Genomic DNA, 17,228 nt, shown 5'->3' with positions numbered 1-17,228 from the left:
CGTCTGCCTGTGGGGAGTCCTGCTGTGGTGACTTGGAGAAACAAGGGACACCAGGTCAAAATGAACTGGGGAGATGTTGATTTCTTTGTCCCTGCTCTTGTCCTTTTGCTTCTACTTCATCTTTGTTGCTGGCTGGTTTTGTGACAACATACTAACTTGATTCTTCTTTTCCCTCTGAAGGAAGTCAGAGTGTTCTGAATACTCACTGACATGGGGAGCAGCTCCTTACTTGCGATATTTCTCCTGCTGATGTGCTCCATCAACAGCAGCTGCCCGTTTTCATATTCAGGTAGTACTTCTGAGTTACCTTTTTAACTTGTGTTACTGTGGCAATTTCAGCATTTAAACTGAAACTACATTCCTGTTCTGAACACAAAGTCCTGTGGGTTGAAGAAACACTTCCTGAAATGCACAAGAAAAAAATAATATTTGTATATATATATATTTCCAAGAGAAATCAGCTTTTCTTAGCTTTCTACTTAGCCCGCACCCCTGCTGAAAAATATTCTCCTTGTGATATTGAACCCAAAATCATCATGATTTTTGCATGGCAAAGATTTCCAATTTGGGACACTAAAATGAGGCACTCTCAACATGTATCCTTGGACCTTGTGTTGACTGTTTTACACAAGGTTTGGAAATGGCTTCAGAGAGCTGTAAAACAGGCACGAGAGTGTGCAGGATCTCGGGGATCATGGTGGCTGCTCTTGCAGAGGAGGAAGAGCAGAGCTGCCAGTGTATCTGCACACCAGAAGGCTCACCACAGGCATCTCCTCTGTGTGCAACATCTACTTAGAGCAGGTAAATCCTCTGAGGTTACCCCAGAATACAAGGAGTGCTGAGGGGGAATTTCACTCATGAAAGACATTTCACTCATGAAAGATATTTTCTGTTAACACACAGCAGGATCTATCCAAAGCCTTTCTCCACTAAGAGTTTTTATGGGCTGTTACTAATTGCCTAGAAGTGGGAAAATTTAATATCATTCTAGAATTTCAGGCATTGCTGTAGATACTGTTCCTGCAGCTACATGGAAATGTGTGTTTTCACAGTCCATCTCCAAAACTGGGTTCTTTGTCCAAGGGTTTGATTTGCGCAGGGCATTGCCCCTTGACTTGGAAAATGGAGCACTGTTAGGTGCACTGCTACGTGGTTTTTTGTGGGCTTTGTGGGGATTACAGCCTGAGCCTTCAGCTTAGAGCATTGGTAGCAGCAGCCTCTCCATCTGCTGAGTGGGCTTTGGATACTGGGCCACACTTCTGGAGATGTAACAAAAAGGCAAAAACCTTTAGAAGCAGCAGGGGGTGTGTGGGGGGACCTTACTGCCATATTCCCTCTTTGCATTCCTCCCTTAACTTACAGTAGTAGCTTCAGGCACCACAGGAGAAGGGCAGGTAGTTTAGTGAAGTGAAGCTGAGATGACCTAGGTAAAAGTACAGATCTGACACTTTAATATTTCTCTCAATAGAGGATTGGTGGCTGTCCTGTTGTGGCCACGGTAGCACCTGGAAAACTCTGGGTCTCCATTACCAAATACCAAACTAATGATTGCTGTGAATCAAGATGGTTGAGCAGAAAAATATAACCATCCTCCACGGAAGAAGCTGCAATACTCAGGAGTCTTGTGGAATAAAAAATTATTTCTGCACTTATCTGCAGGTCTCAGTAGTGGCTCTTTTGATTCACTGAAAGAAAGCTTAAACTACTGGTATCTTTTGCTGGAACACAGGATAATTTTATTTTCCTTTGGGCTGTTTGTGTAAATTTCCATTCCCCCTATTTATACCAGCCCACTGAATACTTGTCTGACTGTGACTGTAACAATGCTGCTGCTGCTTTGTGTTCCTGTACCAACTGTTCAGTTTTGCTCTTCTAGTGTTTATGAGAAAAGACAAAGCCCATGAGGTGCTGCAAGTCCATAAACGTGCCAACTACTTCCTAGAAGAGATTCGCCCAGGGAACCTGGAGAGAGAATGCAACGAGGAAAAGTGTTCGTTTGAGGAGGCTAAGGAGATCTTCCAGTCACAGGAGAAAACAGTGAGAAACCTGATTTTAGGAGAAATAGAGGAAAGTTAGCAGTGGGGTATAAATAATCCTTCCCGAGCCATCTGGTGTGGCTTTGGTAGGTGTGTGCCTATGGACGCTGCAGCTTGAGTCCCTTCAGGGTAGGTCACTCAAGGCACCTGTGAGATTTCACTTTGTTGAGTGCTCAGTTTGTTGTGTAAATGTTAAACACAATTCCTTGAAAGTATCTAAACCCCATATCTGTGTGAGTATCAATCCAGCAACATGACTGGGACATTTTCAGAGGTCACTTGCTTGATCAGACCCTCCAAATACAAAGGAGGGGTATCCTGCTCCCAAGGGCCTAACAGCATCCTGCTGGGAGCAGGGCTGGGGCATTCTGCCAGGGCCTTCTGCTCAGGGGTGTCACACAGAGCTCTCACAGAGGGGCCTGAGCTCTCCTGGATCCAGCCCAAGGTGCCAGGTGATGTCTCCTCAGCAGGTAGAGCAGTGCAGGGGAAGTGGCTCTTCAGAGCAAGGCAGCTGGTGCTGAGGCCTTGCATTGACACATTTTGGGGGGGGTGGTGCAGGTGATGGTGGTGCCATTTGAAACTCCTGGGCCAGGAGACACTGGCTAAAAGGTTTATGGACCTGAGCTTTCCAGTTTCATTTTGGTTCCAGGACAGCCCAGTTTGTGCACTCTAGGGCTGGTCCATGGTGCAAACAAAAGTGAGTGGCATGGTGGTGATCAGGAGATCTGCTCTGAGAGTGCATTCATGGTTCTAATCAAAATGTTAGTTTACATGGACCCTAAAAAAAAGAGTTTTCTAAATTATATCTTCAGTAATCAATATGACCGTTTATGACTGTTCTCTTCATTTGTGATTTCTTCTTGCAGATGGAATTTTGGTTCAATTACAAAGGTAGGTAAAAAAGGAATTTTTAGAAAATGTACCTCTTGTGTCCCTCTTGGGTACAAAGAATTATGTAGCAATTTAGAGCCAGGTTTCTCTTAATTCCTGGAGCTACACTCTACCTTGTTTCTTCTCCGTAGGTTTAAATCCATGTAGTACAAATCCCTGTAACAATGGTGGAGTGTGCAAAGTAAGACACTACAGTTACTTTTGCATCTGCCCCCCCGCATTTGGAGGACACAACTGTGAAACAGGTGAGTACAGGAGCAGACACACTGACATTCATTCTGAAGGAAGGATGGCATGTGGTCATCTCCCATCTGCTTTCAAGAAATGACAGGGAATTACCCCTTTTTATCACTTTAGAGGGATAACAACTCTAGTAACTCCTGCCATAGATGTCTGCACTGGAGATCAGTCATGGTGAGGCTCTTCTCTTCTATTGAGTCAATCATCAAACAAATGAGACAAAGCCTACTGTAAGCAAAAAAAAAATTATTATATTTATGTTGTCATATATGAATAATGGGAAAGGAAGGAGAAAAACTGCCTTCCTTGTCAGATTTTTGATCCTCTGAAAGGCTGTATCCAGTTTGCAAACTGAGGCATGAAATAATAGCAAAAACTAAACTAATGTGGAAACTATGAATCATAAGTAATTTTTTTCCTCCAAGTGTCAACTTTTTGTCTGTACAGTGAAACAATTAAACATGATTATTTTTAATGTAACAATGAATAAAAATCTCAGTCAGTTTCTCAGAGAATTTCCCCCCTGCCCCTAAAATGCCCTGTGCTTTAAACTTGCGTTGATATAAAAGACAGGGTATGCAGATGGATCAAAACCAGGTGTATTTAGAAATGTTTTCTTTTCTAGGCCTTTTCTTGCCCCTGGTCCACAGGTAGAAAGGCCCCGAGCTCAGCTGTGGCCTCAGGACTAAGTTGGCAAATAGCAGGAGAATAGTTTAAACAGAACAGCAAACATAAAGTCCGGTTTGCTGCAACTCAGCGTGGGTTTCTAGAACTGTAAGAGGTGGTTCCTTCTGTTTCCCTGTGAGATTCCAGCAGATGTTTTCCTACTTTCCTTGATGCAGTGGTAGCTCTGGGAGCTGCCCGGCGCCCGTGCGCAGCTGTGACCGCGCGGTGCCGGTGTTTTCCTGGCAGAAAAGTTGGAGTGCTGGTACAAGAACGGCGGCTGCTGGCAGTACTGCAGGGACGGCGACAGCGCCTTCCACGTGGTGTGTTCCTGCGCCAGGGACTACGCCCTGCACGAAGATGGGAAGAGATGCGTGCAGGCAGGTAAAGCAGGGGCGGCTCGGGTTACCTCAGGCAAGGCGCAAGTTGGCAGGCAGCGACTTCTCCTTCACTAATTGCAGAAGAGCTGCAGACGCTGCAGCTACTGCAGCTTCCACTTAGTGTATGAAAAGATCCGTCTTATTTAAAATGTTTATCTCTTTTAAATGTTAAGGTTCCTCTCTATCAGGTGTCTGTAATCCAGTGCCCCTGTGAACAGGTACTGGGTCAAGGAGCAGCAGGACAGTCAGCTCTGGGTCTGTTCCTTCTGCATCCACACGGGCTAAACAGTGTCATGATGCTGAAGTGCCGAGGGGACAGGCCGGGGGCTTTAAAACTGGCTGTTAAGGAAGGAAGGGAGCGCTGAGTTTGCGTTCTGTCCTGAAGAGGGCCCTGGGCAGGCTGCTGCTGGCTGATGCCAGTGACTCAGAAAAGGCACAGCCGCGGGCCCGTTTCCGGGCAATGAGCTCTGCACACCTCAGTCGGGTGCTGGCCAATGGGCTGTTGAACATCACGCTGTCAGAGTTGTTCCTGGGCTCTTACTGGAAGGTTGAGTCCTATCCTTGGAAAAGCTGCGTTGAGTTCAACATGACACCACATACCCTAAGCTCAAGGCTGTTTCTGTCATTCCTCCCTCCAGCACCGTTTCCCTGTGGCCTGATCAAAGCCAGGTGGGCTCTGGAGGAACAGCGGCTGGGGCCGAAATGGCTCCGCAGCGGCCAATGGGAGCACAGGGATGTCGTGCCCAAGTGGAATGGGAACACAGAGGGCATGGTTAGGCAGACAGAGCTGGAACACAGTGATGTTGGGGTAAAGGAGACTTTAAAGGATGCTTTTGGACAGAGTGTGTGCACAAAGGGTGACACTGGACAAACGGGGATGGCAGGAGATGTTTTCAGCTGGAACAAGACACAGGTGGGCTCTGTGACCCAGAAACCACTGTGGGACAGTGCCGTGGGGCAAGAGCTGGATGTCTCTAAGCACTACGAGGCAGTGGAGGAGACCGCCAGGCCTGGTAGGCCCAGGGGAGCCCTGGCTGCCCAGGGTGAGCCGACCCAGGGTCCTGCAGGGCAGAACAAGACCACAGCACCTGCGGCCAGATGGGAAGGAACAGCGGGAAATACTACGGAGCAAAACCAGCAAGGGGAGGGCTCTGGCCAGAACGGAACAGGAGCTGTTCAGCATGGGAATGAGGGGCTGCATCAGAGCAGTGACGGGGGAGATGTTTTGGACACGCCTCAGCCCGCCCCTCAGCCCTCCCAGGCAAACATCGGCTCTACCTGGGAGCAGTATGACTCCAGAGTAACGGGAGGAACACTGTGTCATCGTGGACAATGCCCCTGGCAGGTAATACTTTCCTTCCAGTCTCACCATAAAACACCACACCTAAATGCTTGTTTACTTTATCATCACTGGGTCCATCAGGAGGAGCGGAGTTCATCAAGCCATTATAAAGTTGTTTGTTTCAGGTCAAGAGCAATGGAACCACAGGTATTTCTCAGTCCTCTGCAGGGCTTTTTGATGATAGGGACCTTAAATACCTTTATCATTCTTCCCCTATCTTGCTTTTGGATTGGAATGTTAATACCCTCTCTCTTAAGTCAGTCACATCTTCTGTGCTCTCATTCAGGTTGTGTCTGCATGTCCTTGGGGAAAAGCCAGGCTTTGCCTCCTTTTGGAAGGCTGGTACTTTTCACAAGTCAGGTTCCATGGCCAGCTGAGATTCCTTAGAGCTGTTCACAGGTGTTACAGTAAGGGAGGTAAAACTGAGGCCTCAAAGGTGAAGGCAAGTGCATGTGGCAAACAGGGATAACTGAAGTGTTTGTTTCCATTGTCTTGTTTTGGATTTTAAATCATGGTTTGGGGCATTTTTTGTGCATGTCCTTATTTGTTGCTAATTTTCACTCTATTGTCTCTGGTCGGTGTCCTACTGCTGGGTGGGGGTTTGTGCACAGAAATTCTGATCTAAAAAACCCTCATGTTACCATCAGTCTCTTTTACTGCTGTCATACAAGTGGATTTCCCAATTCCACAAGTCAGGAGGTACTTACAGGTAGAAAAATCAGAGGTGGACAAGTGAAAATGTCACTATTAGCCAATTTTAGGGGTTTCCACCATGTTATAGCCTGATTCTGAGTAGTTATATGGGAATGTAGTTTGAATGCTGCCCAACCTATACATTTTCTTCTTGAAATGAAGTGTTACCATCATGGAAGTTTCAAGTTTTCATTACAGCAGGCAATTTGTAACTTAATTTTGTGTAAATATATATATATATTTTCTTGAGTTTAACACATTAATTTACAGGTCTAGAGAGTTTAATTGAGGAGATGCTGAGGCACTGATGGAGCTTATAACTTTGAACAGACAAGACGGACATCAAACACAGAGCAGCATGTTTTAACTTCTCCATTTGCTACTGTATAGATGATTACAAATTTGATGAACAGAGTCCCAGTGAACTACACCTTGCAGTTCTGTTCCTAGCCCCCAAAACTTTTCAAACCACATGAAACAAAATCTCAGTCATACATGTTCCTTCAGAAGAATGCCAGCCACTGCAACAGGCAATCGATTTGAGTTTGTCAAGCTTAGTTCCTTATCATACTCTGCTCCCTTGTTCCAGGAGTGCAATCATTTTATTACTGTTCTCACCCCACCTGTGCTTGGTCTGCTGGTGGGGTCGTTCCCACCAGCCGTGTCCCTTACCCAGGGTCAGGCCTGCAGCCGACCATGTGTGCAAGAGCCTGGCCCCGCCCTGGTGCCGGGTTCTGCCTCTCCCCTCCCGCAGGTGCTGCTCCGGAACAGCCGGAACGTCGGGTTCTGCGGCGGGAGCCTCATCAGCCGGCGCTGGGTGCTCACGGCTGCGCACTGCCTAGACCTCGTCAGCCCCCAGCACGTCACCCTGGGTGAGCAAGGGGCACCTCTGACTGCAGCTGGGCCTTGTGTGACACAGAAGGCAGGGCTGAGACAGGCCCAGCCTCTCTGGGATTTAGAGAACACATCATGGCCTTGGCACCATGCAAGGGCTGAAGGGCTGCAGCTGGTCCCTTTTGTTTCCACTGAGAACCTGAGAGCATAAAGCACAGACCCATTCTGGCAAACTCACTGTGCACATCTCAGGGACACTTCAGGGTGAAGAGTTTCTGCAGGTGACAGTCTGCACTCAAGGCCATTTGGGGTTTCAGTCAGCCTTAAGATTAGCTTCCTCCTGTGCTGCCTCTTCCACTAAGCCTGTAACTGCGTCAGAGCATAAAGCTCCTCTCGCCAGCTCCAGCCACAGGAACTGGACCCTTTGCAGTGGGAATGCTGCAAATACAATTTGTGCTTAAACCCTTGCAGAGAGGGAGCAGTGGGAGGAGCAAACAGTGTTCCAGCACTGGGCACGTGACAGGAAACAGTTCTCCAGCCTTAGATCCAGCTGCAGCTTAATGGTCATGTCATGTTCCTGAGGGGAAAACATGGAAGTTTAGACACAACAGTGCTTACTAAAAATAACTGACAGTATTTATGGGAAATAAATAATCTCTGTTAGTGTGTCAGCATCCAGGCTCCAGCTCTGTCCTGCCTCTAAAGGGCACCTGGACAGTTTGGACTCAGGATCACAGCTACAGCATCAGAAATCAGTGTCACAAGCAGGATTTGGTTTGGGCTGTCCCACCTTGGAACAGAAGATAAAAGCATTATAACCCCCTATCCTTCCTGTTCCCTGTGACAGTATCACCGAGGCTGTTCAGTTTGCTTAATGGTTTAACTTGTCCTGAGTGCAGGAGACTTTGACAAATACCAGAGAGAGTTCAAGGAACAGAAGATCGCTGTGGAACGGAGCTGGACGCACCCACATTACAATTCCAACAACTACAACGGTGACATTGCCCTGCTCTACTTGAGCAGTGCTGCTGTTTTGAATGAGTACGTGATTCCCATCTGCCTGCCCAGCCCTAACCTGGCTGCACTGCTCTCCGAAGAGGGGAGAGTGGGGATGGTTAGTGGCTGGGGGGGCACACACGACAGGGGCTCCACCCTGCGCTTCCTCATGAAGGTGCGGCTGCCCATCGTGGGCCTGGAGCGCTGCCAGCAGGCCATGGACAGGCTCCTCACCGACAGCATGTTCTGTGCAGGGCACAGCACGGCCACGGCCGATGCCTGCAAGGGGGACAGCGGGGGGCCCTTCACTGTGTCCCACCGCAACACCTGGTTCCTCCTGGGCATTGTCAGCTGGGGCGAGGGCTGTGCTGAGCAAGGGAAATACGGCGTATACACCAGAGTATCCAACTACATCCCTTGGATCAAAGAGGTGGTTGAAAGTGTAGCAGATTCAGAAGACTTTACAATTGACTTTTCTTAATACCACCTCTATGAACGGAGCAATTCTGTTATTACAATGTTTCAGCCTATGACACTATGCTTGCTCCCATCCTTAATGGTGTAAAATCAACTTAGCCTCAAAGAAGTTTTGAAAAGCATAAATTGCTAAGTATTGCTGAGTAAAGTCCTTGTGTATAATAAAGAACTATCTGCAAGTAACAAAGGAGGAGATAACTTTTCTTAATGTGAATTTGGTGTTTTAGAGAAAGCAAGCACTTTCTATGCCTCAAGCCTACCTGTGTTACCACAGCCAGGCCCACAGCCCTGTGTGAATTCAGTGCTCACTGAATGAAGTGCAGTTGTGCTAATGGTGTCCGTCAGAAGGCAGTGCTCAACATAGGGAGGGAGCTCCAAAGTTCTGGCACAAAGTACAACCTCAAATACAAATCAGTTTACTAAAATTACAGATGTTTTCCAGTACAAAAACCAGTGGCTGTATGGAATTGTGTATAAACTGAGCAGGAACCTTCTGCAGGAGGATAAAAGGATTTTGTCATAGAATTCTGAAGAGTTGATCTTTGTGTTTCATGTCAAAAGTTTTGATTTTGTGACCCTTTCTAACAGTTGACTATGACATTATGATTACAAACCCTCAGAACTTGTGAAAGTCCATTCTTACTGTTCCACAACAGAATCTTTGTTTTCATCAGAGAACAAGCAGTGCTATTACAATTAATTTTGGCTGGAAGAATTTGCATTAGGCATTGCACAAGACCAACCAGGTTCAGTACTTCAGGGAAATGTCTCAGAAGTAGTCCCCAGCACCCCCCCTAACTACAGGACCAGATTGTAGCATAAGACCTACAAAAAAAGTTGGGAGATGAAAAAAGAATCCATTCTAACCCTTGAACCTTCCGGCCAGACTCTGGCTCTGAACAGCTCTACACAGTTCACAGGGTTGCATCTGCCACTATGGCAGTAAAGAATGTCCTGGCTTTCAAGAAATGAATTAAAAAAAAAAAACAAAACCAAACCCTAAACCCCTGAAGGGCTCAGCACACTAAAAACACACACCTGACATGGTTACTGCATTATATGCATACCTGGGGAAAACAGGAACAGAGCTCTTTAGTGCCCCAGCCAGCACAGGTGTCCTCCTTCAGTTCTCGCTTCAAGCTGGTGTCCCAGCACACAGCTCTATGTTACTGTCACTCCCTCCACTCTCACAGGGACAAATTTAACATGTGACCCTCCACACACTTGCAATCTCTCCATGACTGGTCCCAGCAGTAACTCAGCCAACACCAGGATCCCCAGAATTACAGACTACTCATTACAGCAAACAGGCTCTGCTCCTCTGGCACAAAGATGACTTCTTTACTGAAGAAATACCAGCTGCCAATTACCTGTGCAAAAGAGTCCTCTTCTTGGAGGCAAGCTCAGCAAAGACAGCCATTTTCAGAGGTAGAGGCAAAGAAGCCACAGTACCAGATGTTACTCTGTTGTCATTCTGTAGCAGCAGGAACAAAGAAACAGCATTATCCCCCCTTACAAAAGAACGTTCTCCTTCCCACTGGTAAAATAAACTTTTGCAAAATTACTGGTAAGCTACAGCAACATTTTACCTAGAAGCTGCTGGAACTTTAAGTGGTCAATCTGCTGGCTTTCTCCTGAACTTTACATTAGTCTTCATGAAAAGAAAATCTTTTGCATGGTCAGTATTTCTAAATCAAAAGCAATAGATGCAGATCTCCAAAGATGTAACAACTGATTAATAAAGCAATGAATAAAAAGGACACAGGTGAACAAAAAGTCAACCCCTCAGTTCTTCCACATTCCAGGTGGTCTGTGCATACCTTCTTCTGAGCAATAAACAGGCAGTCCCCTCCCAAAAAAACCCAGAAGATGTTTTATTTTTTAAAGTGTTGCAATACAACAAATACATGATCTGTACACAGGACACAACAGGGCCAGTTTAAATACAATCAGGAGAAAGGAGTCCCCATATTCACAGTCCTTGGACAACATCTTCTACCAGAACCTGAACCAACAATTTAAGGATTCACTTATAAAACAAACCAAAAAACCAAACCCACCCCAAACAAGTTAAAAAATTTAAAGGTCTCCAAAGAGTCTGTGGGTGTATTGTCTTACAGCAGAGCTCATGGGGCATTCTGTGAAGGGTCACAATGGCATCTTATTGCCCTCAATGCTGATTTTCACTGCATGGGCCGATCTGCTTTTTTTCCTGATATCTGTGAATTTCCGCATCTGTTTGTCCAGTCGACTCACCCCTTTCTTAGAGGTCCCCTGGAACTTAAAAATAAAACTAATAATTACCACTGAAAAAAAGCAGACGCCCCAGAGGTCCAAGGCAAGCGGCGCATGCGAGGCTGCACCCAGGCAAGGAGCTGGGGAGCCCCTAGGCCCAGCTGGTCTGTCTTTTCTCTTCCCAGAGGGGGAAAATGCTTCCTGCAGTATCTGCAGGGCCCAGGCAGAGGCAGTGGCACTCACAGCCATCACAGTGCAGGGTCAATCACTGTGTAGCTGGATACAGTTTGGAAGTTTGGTATCTATTGGCTGGAGCTCTGTCAGAACCACAGTGCACCAGTGTCAGCCCTCTAGGGCTTCCTGCAGGAGAGTTACACACGGATACACTGTGACTGACACATCAATTCTACACTGCCATTTATTTTAAAAGTCAAGGATTAGTATTTAGAAAGCAAGGGATTACTGGACAAAGGCAGTGTAGGGGGTAGCAAAAAGAAATGCCTAAGCAGACTATACAAGCTATTAGAAGTTATTGCATTTCATCTCTGTATTTGAACTGCAAATGAAAACCAGGTGGCGCAACAGTTACTCCGCACAGATTAATACAGTGATGCTGTGCTGACACACCACTGAAGACAAACAGCAAGGACCTTCCAAGCCATAGCCAGTGCTTCCTAGAAGGCAATTTTCCTTAACGGGACAACAGAAACAGTAAGTGATGGAAACATGACACCTTTAAGTTTGGGAGAAAACAGTGATATCCAGAACATGCTACTTAGTATCTGAAAAACACATCCATTAGAAACCTGTTCCCATGGCTAAGGAAGGTGCTCCTGACGCGCTTTTAAATAAGCTTTATTCATAAAACTATTCACTATTCATTGAAATTATAGCTAAAATTTCACAGTGATGTTTAAGAAAATATATTTTAAAAATCAAATAAATATGACGCTTAAACTCAACAGTTATCTATGACTTGTGCTCACCTCTTCCTGTCACTGTTAGCTTGTGGCAGCCCTGCTCACAGCACTGAAATGCAGACCAGGAATTGTGAAAACAATTCCCAGACTGATGCATGTTCTCCCAACGCACACTCACAGCAGAGGACTCCTCTCCCCCTGGTCTCAACTCTGTACCTCCCATCAACCACCCTCATCTCACATCATTCTACTTCCTTGAACGAGCAGGTGTGAAAACACCTCACTGTGCCCCAGTCAGAGGTCAGCCGCAGACGCTGGCATGCAGTGACATGAGGTCCTGTACCAAGGGCTAAGAATTCCCATATGTCGCTTCAGGTGAAGCTGGAAAACCTAATTGTATCAGAACAGCATTCAAAACCACAGGTGGTGCAAAGCTGGTTTTGAGCACAGGTATTTTCACTGAACTCCTGTCATTCGGATACCCTGAAGCTGTGCAGGCAGGAGCCATGGCAGATGTTACGTGCTAGAGCCTGTTTAGTCCTGTACAAGTTCCCTTGTAGGTCACAGTACAGACACGAGAGAATTCAAGGAGAGTTTTCCAGGTTTAAGTTAGGGTGTACACACTCCTGTCCTGCATGTGCAAACTGCCAACAGCTGGAGCACATGCACTGTTCACACCTCCCTCGAGGGATACCTCTCCAACTTGGGAAGGCAGTGGTATGGCTACAGGGGCATCCTGTTGCCTTCAATGCTGAACTTGATGGCCCGATGCACTTTGCTGAGTCGTTTCTGTTCAGCAAACCGTCTCTTGTGCTTTTCCAAGCGACTAATACCTCTCTTAATAGTCCCGGGCTAGAAACAACATCTCAATTAATGGACAGAAGGAGAGAGAACAGCAGACAGCACAGCAATTGTTACTTCTTCCATTTACACATATTCTACCACATATACCCCTTTTAAATGAAACTGTATGAGTAATGGATGAACACATAAAGCAACACAAAGGCCTCCACTGAAGCTGTTCATGTTTACCAAAACCTCAAAGGTTTCCCAAACTGGAACATTACCAGAACATGATACAAAAGCTGGGAGAGGTATAAAAACATCATTGCAGCGACACAAGGACTGAACTGCAGCTTGAGCTCAAAATGCTTTAAAAGCAAGAGGCCTGTAAATCAGATTCTCACCTGAGAGAGAAATTCTAGAAAAGTTAACTCAAAAATCTCTTTTTGGTCAGAGAAGATGTTTTCCTGTGAAAACACGTGATGAGCTTAGAGCAGCCTACTTATCAGAGAATTTACTGTTGATGCTCACTAGAGGAGGCCCTTAAAAGAACTACCCTCCTGTACAGTAACCAGGCTTAGGAACAATCACCAGGACACTGCCAGTGCTTACCCTGGAGGACTCCATCTCCACGTTCCACTTGGGCCTGACCACGTAGTCTTTGTTGGAGGGCATTGGCACCCTCGCACGGGCACAGAAACCAGGGTCCCCGGGCCTGAGAGCCCTATGGAAAAAAAGGATGTGACTGTAATGGACAAATCTTATCCAGAAAGAAGTAAAGCCACACAGTGTGCTCTCCTCTGAAACACACTGCATACCACTGCCTCTAAAACCTCTACACAAGTTCCGTAGTGGTAGTGCCACCAAAATACTTTACTCAATTTATTTAAAAGGAAAAAAAAAAAAAAAAAAAAAAAAAAAAAAAAAAAAAAAAAAAAAAAAAAAAAAAAAAAAAAAAAAAAAAAAAAAATTCCAACCTACTTTTCCTCTCCTGTCAACACTTTCTCCAGGTCTCTGCGGGGAGTCTGACCACCAGAGCTGCAAGAAAAGTAAGTATTTATAGGCATCTATACAAAGAGAAAGAAATTTTAAAAGACAATCAAGTGTGTTAAAAGAAAGAGGCTGTAACTCACTACCCTTTTATTTCCTGTAGTATTTACACACCACTTTGTTTCTCTTGATGGAGTCTTAGAAAGAAGGATTTCCTGTTTCGGCCTGCTACTCCTACCTGCTCAATTTCCTTCGATGAGGCATCTGTTCCAAATCTCGCTGTTCCCTCTCTTCTCTGGTCATGCCTTTGTAGTTTGAGGTAAGGCCAAAGATGGGTCGAGACCATTCATCTATTAAAAAAATAATTAGTTAACAAAGACCAGGCCTTTGTTTCTCTCAAACCACACTGGTGATAAAGTACAGCTTTGAAAGTTTGTGGCTAGTATTTACGCTTCCTTTAACCAAATGATTTTTGAGCCCTTAGTATTTAATGGAAAAGTAGCCTTGTTAATAGAAACAAGAGCTTTCATCTCCAAAGCCTCTGTTGCCTGCTCTTTTAGGATGCCTCCAAGCTCTCAGAATACTCGGTGTCAGTTGTCCTGCACACCACAGGAATGCTATTTTAGAAATACGCAGGAAAGTCCCTAAAGAACCTAAGTTTATCATCAGTCTGCAGCCATTCTGGATGGAATGCACTCCACATGGAGTACAGCTGGTTGAGTAGTAAACATTCAGTCAGCCAAGTTCTCTCTAAAGTCCACGGAATAAATAGTCGTCTGGCAGCACCTTCCTGCCTTTGCAGCATATACACAAGATCTGGACAATGAGCCAAGAGAGAAGCGGGACAAAACAAATGCCACCCTCTGGTTTAGGATAAGAATGAAACAGGTGCATGCAGTAGTTAATGTAACAGTGTTTGTTAAGAGCTCTATGAAGTGATGGAACAGATCAGTGAGGTTCCTACATTGCAGAATCTATTCTACAGACAACAGAAGTGCATCAGAAACTGATGCAGAAGTTCCATTCCCCATCAGTGAAATCTCAGGCAGGCAGGTTTACGTACTGATCAGCTTCCCAGCCATGTCCTTGTTCGGTCTCGACTCCTTGGGGTGTTTGTACAGGTACATCACAGCCCGTCCAATGCCACTGTGCTTCAGGGTCTCTTGGCTCACACTGGGCAGCTGCAGAGTAAAGGAAAGTCAGAAAATAGCAATAAATGATGTCTGAATATTAATGGTGTTGCTGAACTTTGCAAAAAGACCAAAACTCACCTTTCACTTAAATATCCTTGGAAAAATTAATGTTTTTCATTGCCCCACTAGGAACTGTTTAAAGTATCAAACACCTAAACCTAGAAATTTGCCATAACATTCTTAGGTTTATACACAAAATTAAGTAGCTTTCTAGAACTTTTTGCTCCGAATGCTCTTTAGCTTGTATTACCCCAAAACTGTGCTACTGCCTTCAAACCATTCATTCTACAAAGATAAAAACTTACGTGGCAAAGACACTCAAGCAATCAGCTTAGCTACAGACACTGAAAGCCTACACTGAGTGTGAGGGGCCTTCCCACGCACTGCACATTTTAACAGACTGGAAAAGAGAAGGGACCACAAGGGAAGAAAATTCAGGGATGCACAGCAAATAACTCTTCACTTAAATCTGCATATAAACCTGAAACAGGCAGGCAGGGCCAAATCATCTAAATTGTTTTACACCTGTTGTGCAGGTTGCTTTCCTTGTGTGTTTCCCTGCACAGCCCATTGGCAACAGCTGCAGTTCATTTATCACCCAACATTTCCCTAAAGTGCATGACTGTAAAACCATGGAAGCCACTAATCAAATATGGTTAAAAGTCAGTTCCAAACCTCTTGCAGGATCTTCAGAAGCTCCTCCCTTATCTTTAGTGCTGGCAGACTTCGGTCTGGAAGAGGAGAAAGCCACTCTTTGATGGCAGACATAACACCACTGTCGATGAAAGTTTCTTTGAGATCCTGCCTAAAAGGTTTAAAGAGAAGCCCTGAAGTCATGTAATACAGCAAAATCTTAAGATGTGATGTTCCTTCAGGAAAATAGTGCATTTGAGTTTGTTTCATGTTAAATTAAGAGGGAAAATTATGTATAATTTTAGGTTTTTGAGGTCACCTAGCTTCAGCATTTACCTGGAATAAAAAGAAAGTGTTTGACTCCATACTCAGTACAGCTGTAGTGTAACTCCATGAAATCTTAAAAATTCTTACTATTCCCCAAACTTACAGTTAACTGAAAGAATGACAACTCACTTTTTAAGATGCATAACTACAGTTGGTAGCAAAGTTAACTTCTTTAGTGCTGGTTTCTTTTGTGTATTCAGCTGACGATCCTCCTGTAAAGAGTTGAAGAATGAGCACAAATTAATGAAAGAAAGAAATCAGCAACTCTCATTCTTTGCAACACTTACAAGAATAAGACTAGTCTATTAAACTAGAAGTGCAACTTTGGAGGGATTACACTAACTTTATCTCCTGCCCCACCATCCCACAGCTCACAAACAATTATGCAATACTTTCTCTGAAAAAAGGGTCATCACTTTAGTTAATATTTCCCACAAAAGCATCACATTAGGAGAGTGCCCCTAAATTTACAATTTTTTTCCACTTCATGACTTAGATTGACTACAATAAGTGGAGGTCCTCTATGCTGTGCACAGGTAACTCAACACTTTGTTAGTAAAGCCTCACCTAAAAAGCAGAAAAAGCTAACCAGAACAGTGGGAAGGGAGAACATGTATTTTCACCTCTGCAATTTCAAAATTACTTTAATCCAAGGCCTGATTGTCACTATCTGTTCAGTACTTGTCTCCCATATCAAAAACACCCACTGCAATTAACAGATTTCTGTCCAGATGTGGTAATTCCTTTCCACTCATCCTAATCCACTGAAGGCTCTTTCTGTGCAGTGTTTGTTTTATTGCAAGGGGGAAGATTCTTCTGCTGCATCTCTTCCCTCTTCCTGCCCCCAAATTCCGAACTTTACCACCTCACTCAAAACATCTGGCTGTCATTTTGTCCAAGAAAGGCTTTCCTGTCAAGCCCAATGAAGTTTCAGTTGCCTTCCAGATTGCTTTCTCACTCTCCCCATCTTTCTGAACTCATTATCCTTCTGATCTCATTCTCAAGAAGATATTTTTTTGTTTTTACTGTTTGTAAAGCTCCTCTTTCTAAAATCCTGTATATCCCTCAATTGGTTCTAATGCATTTTGCTGTGCTGTTTATTAATTTGATTGCTACTCCAACAAAACAGAAGACACCTGACAAAAGGCAAGATCCCAATAAACCTTCCACAGCAACATATTAGAACATTTCTCCTTGAAAAACACGGGCTGCCAAGACAGAATGTCCTATGAAGAACACAGGCTGCCAAGACAGGATGTCCCATGAATCTGTTCCTCTGACATCGTTACCAGCACTGTCATTCAAACAATTTGGAAAAGGGCTCTTCTCAGGAACAAATACCAAAGTATGACGCATGCCAGTAACAGTATAATGGAATTAAAGCACATTCCCTTTCTCAGTATTTAATATACTTCTAGGTAGTTTATAGAGCACCTATATATCCTTTTTGATATAAGTTGATCTCAGCTGATCAAAGTTTAGCAATTTAGCTAATTTTAATTTTTAAAATGTGTATTTTATCAAAATTTCAACAGAATAAATATTTAAATTGTTATATAGACATTAGAAGCTTTCCATAGTGTACAGATTACCCC

The 17,228-nt window shown here is 44.6% G+C and overlaps 2 protein-coding genes across 4 annotated transcripts in view; one reads left to right on the top strand and one right to left on the bottom strand.

The window, feature by feature from the left end:
• Positions 1–89: 89 nt before the first annotated feature.
• IWS1 (IWS1, SUPT6H interacting protein) overlaps positions 90–17,228 on the bottom strand; it is a 27,151-nt gene continuing 10,012 nt past the window's right edge. Inside the window, exons 8-15 of the mRNA XM_017726305.1 lie at positions 15,763–15,845; positions 15,349–15,478; positions 14,544–14,661; positions 13,719–13,830; positions 13,472–13,528; positions 13,103–13,214; positions 9,923–10,026; positions 90–402 (exon numbers count right to left, since the gene is read on the bottom strand). Of these exons, the coding sequence (XP_017581794.1) occupies positions 354–402; positions 9,923–10,026; positions 13,103–13,214; positions 13,472–13,528; positions 13,719–13,830; positions 14,544–14,661; positions 15,349–15,478; positions 15,763–15,845 (765 nt within the window). The 3' untranslated portion in view covers positions 90–353. The remainder of the gene's footprint in view (positions 403–9,922; positions 10,027–13,102; positions 13,215–13,471; positions 13,529–13,718; positions 13,831–14,543; positions 14,662–15,348; positions 15,479–15,762; positions 15,846–17,228) is intronic.
• Positions 2,047–9,178, top strand: LOC103625123 (coagulation factor IX). Of its 3 annotated transcripts, XM_017726043.1 has the most exons (7): positions 2,047–2,165; positions 2,903–2,927; positions 3,059–3,172; positions 4,010–4,210; positions 4,849–5,555; positions 7,000–7,117; positions 7,979–9,178. In XM_017726043.1, exons 2-7 carry the CDS (start codon positions 2,903–2,905, stop codon positions 8,554–8,556), a joined length of 1,743 nt encoding a protein of 580 aa, XP_017581532.1. In that variant the 5' UTR covers positions 2,047–2,165; the 3' UTR covers positions 8,557–9,178. The 3 variants fall into 3 exon arrangements, with proteins under 3 accessions (XP_017581532.1, XP_017581542.1, XP_017581539.1); XM_017726053.1 differs by lacking the exons at positions 2,047–2,165; positions 2,903–2,927 and adding an exon at positions 3,285–3,341 and having other exon boundaries at positions 3,083–3,172; positions 4,080–4,214; XM_017726050.1 differs by lacking the exons at positions 2,047–2,165; positions 2,903–2,927 and adding an exon at positions 3,285–3,341 and having other exon boundaries at positions 3,083–3,172.

Source organism: Corvus brachyrhynchos, unplaced genomic scaffold, assembly GCF_000691975.1.
Source record: "Corvus brachyrhynchos isolate BGI_N302 unplaced genomic scaffold, ASM69197v1 scaffold450, whole genome shotgun sequence".
Lineage (NCBI taxonomy): Eukaryota > Metazoa > Chordata > Aves > Passeriformes > Corvidae > Corvus > Corvus brachyrhynchos.
The sequence above is the reverse complement of the archived record's forward strand: the minus strand, read 5'-3'. Positions and strand labels throughout refer to the sequence as shown.

Bases quoted from the DNA above. Each gene is read 5' to 3' on its own strand.
- LOC103625123 (XM_017726043.1), top strand. From the start codon at position 2,903: ATGGAATTTTGGTTCAATTACAAAG. The intron at 2,928-3,058 runs GTAGGTAAAAAA...TCTTCTCCGTAG, and splicing joins ATTTTGGTTCAATTACAAAG to GTTTAAATCCATGTAGTACA. The intron at 5,556-6,999 runs GTAATACTTTCC...CCCCTCCCGCAG, and splicing joins GTGGACAATGCCCCTGGCAG to GTGCTGCTCCGGAACAGCCG.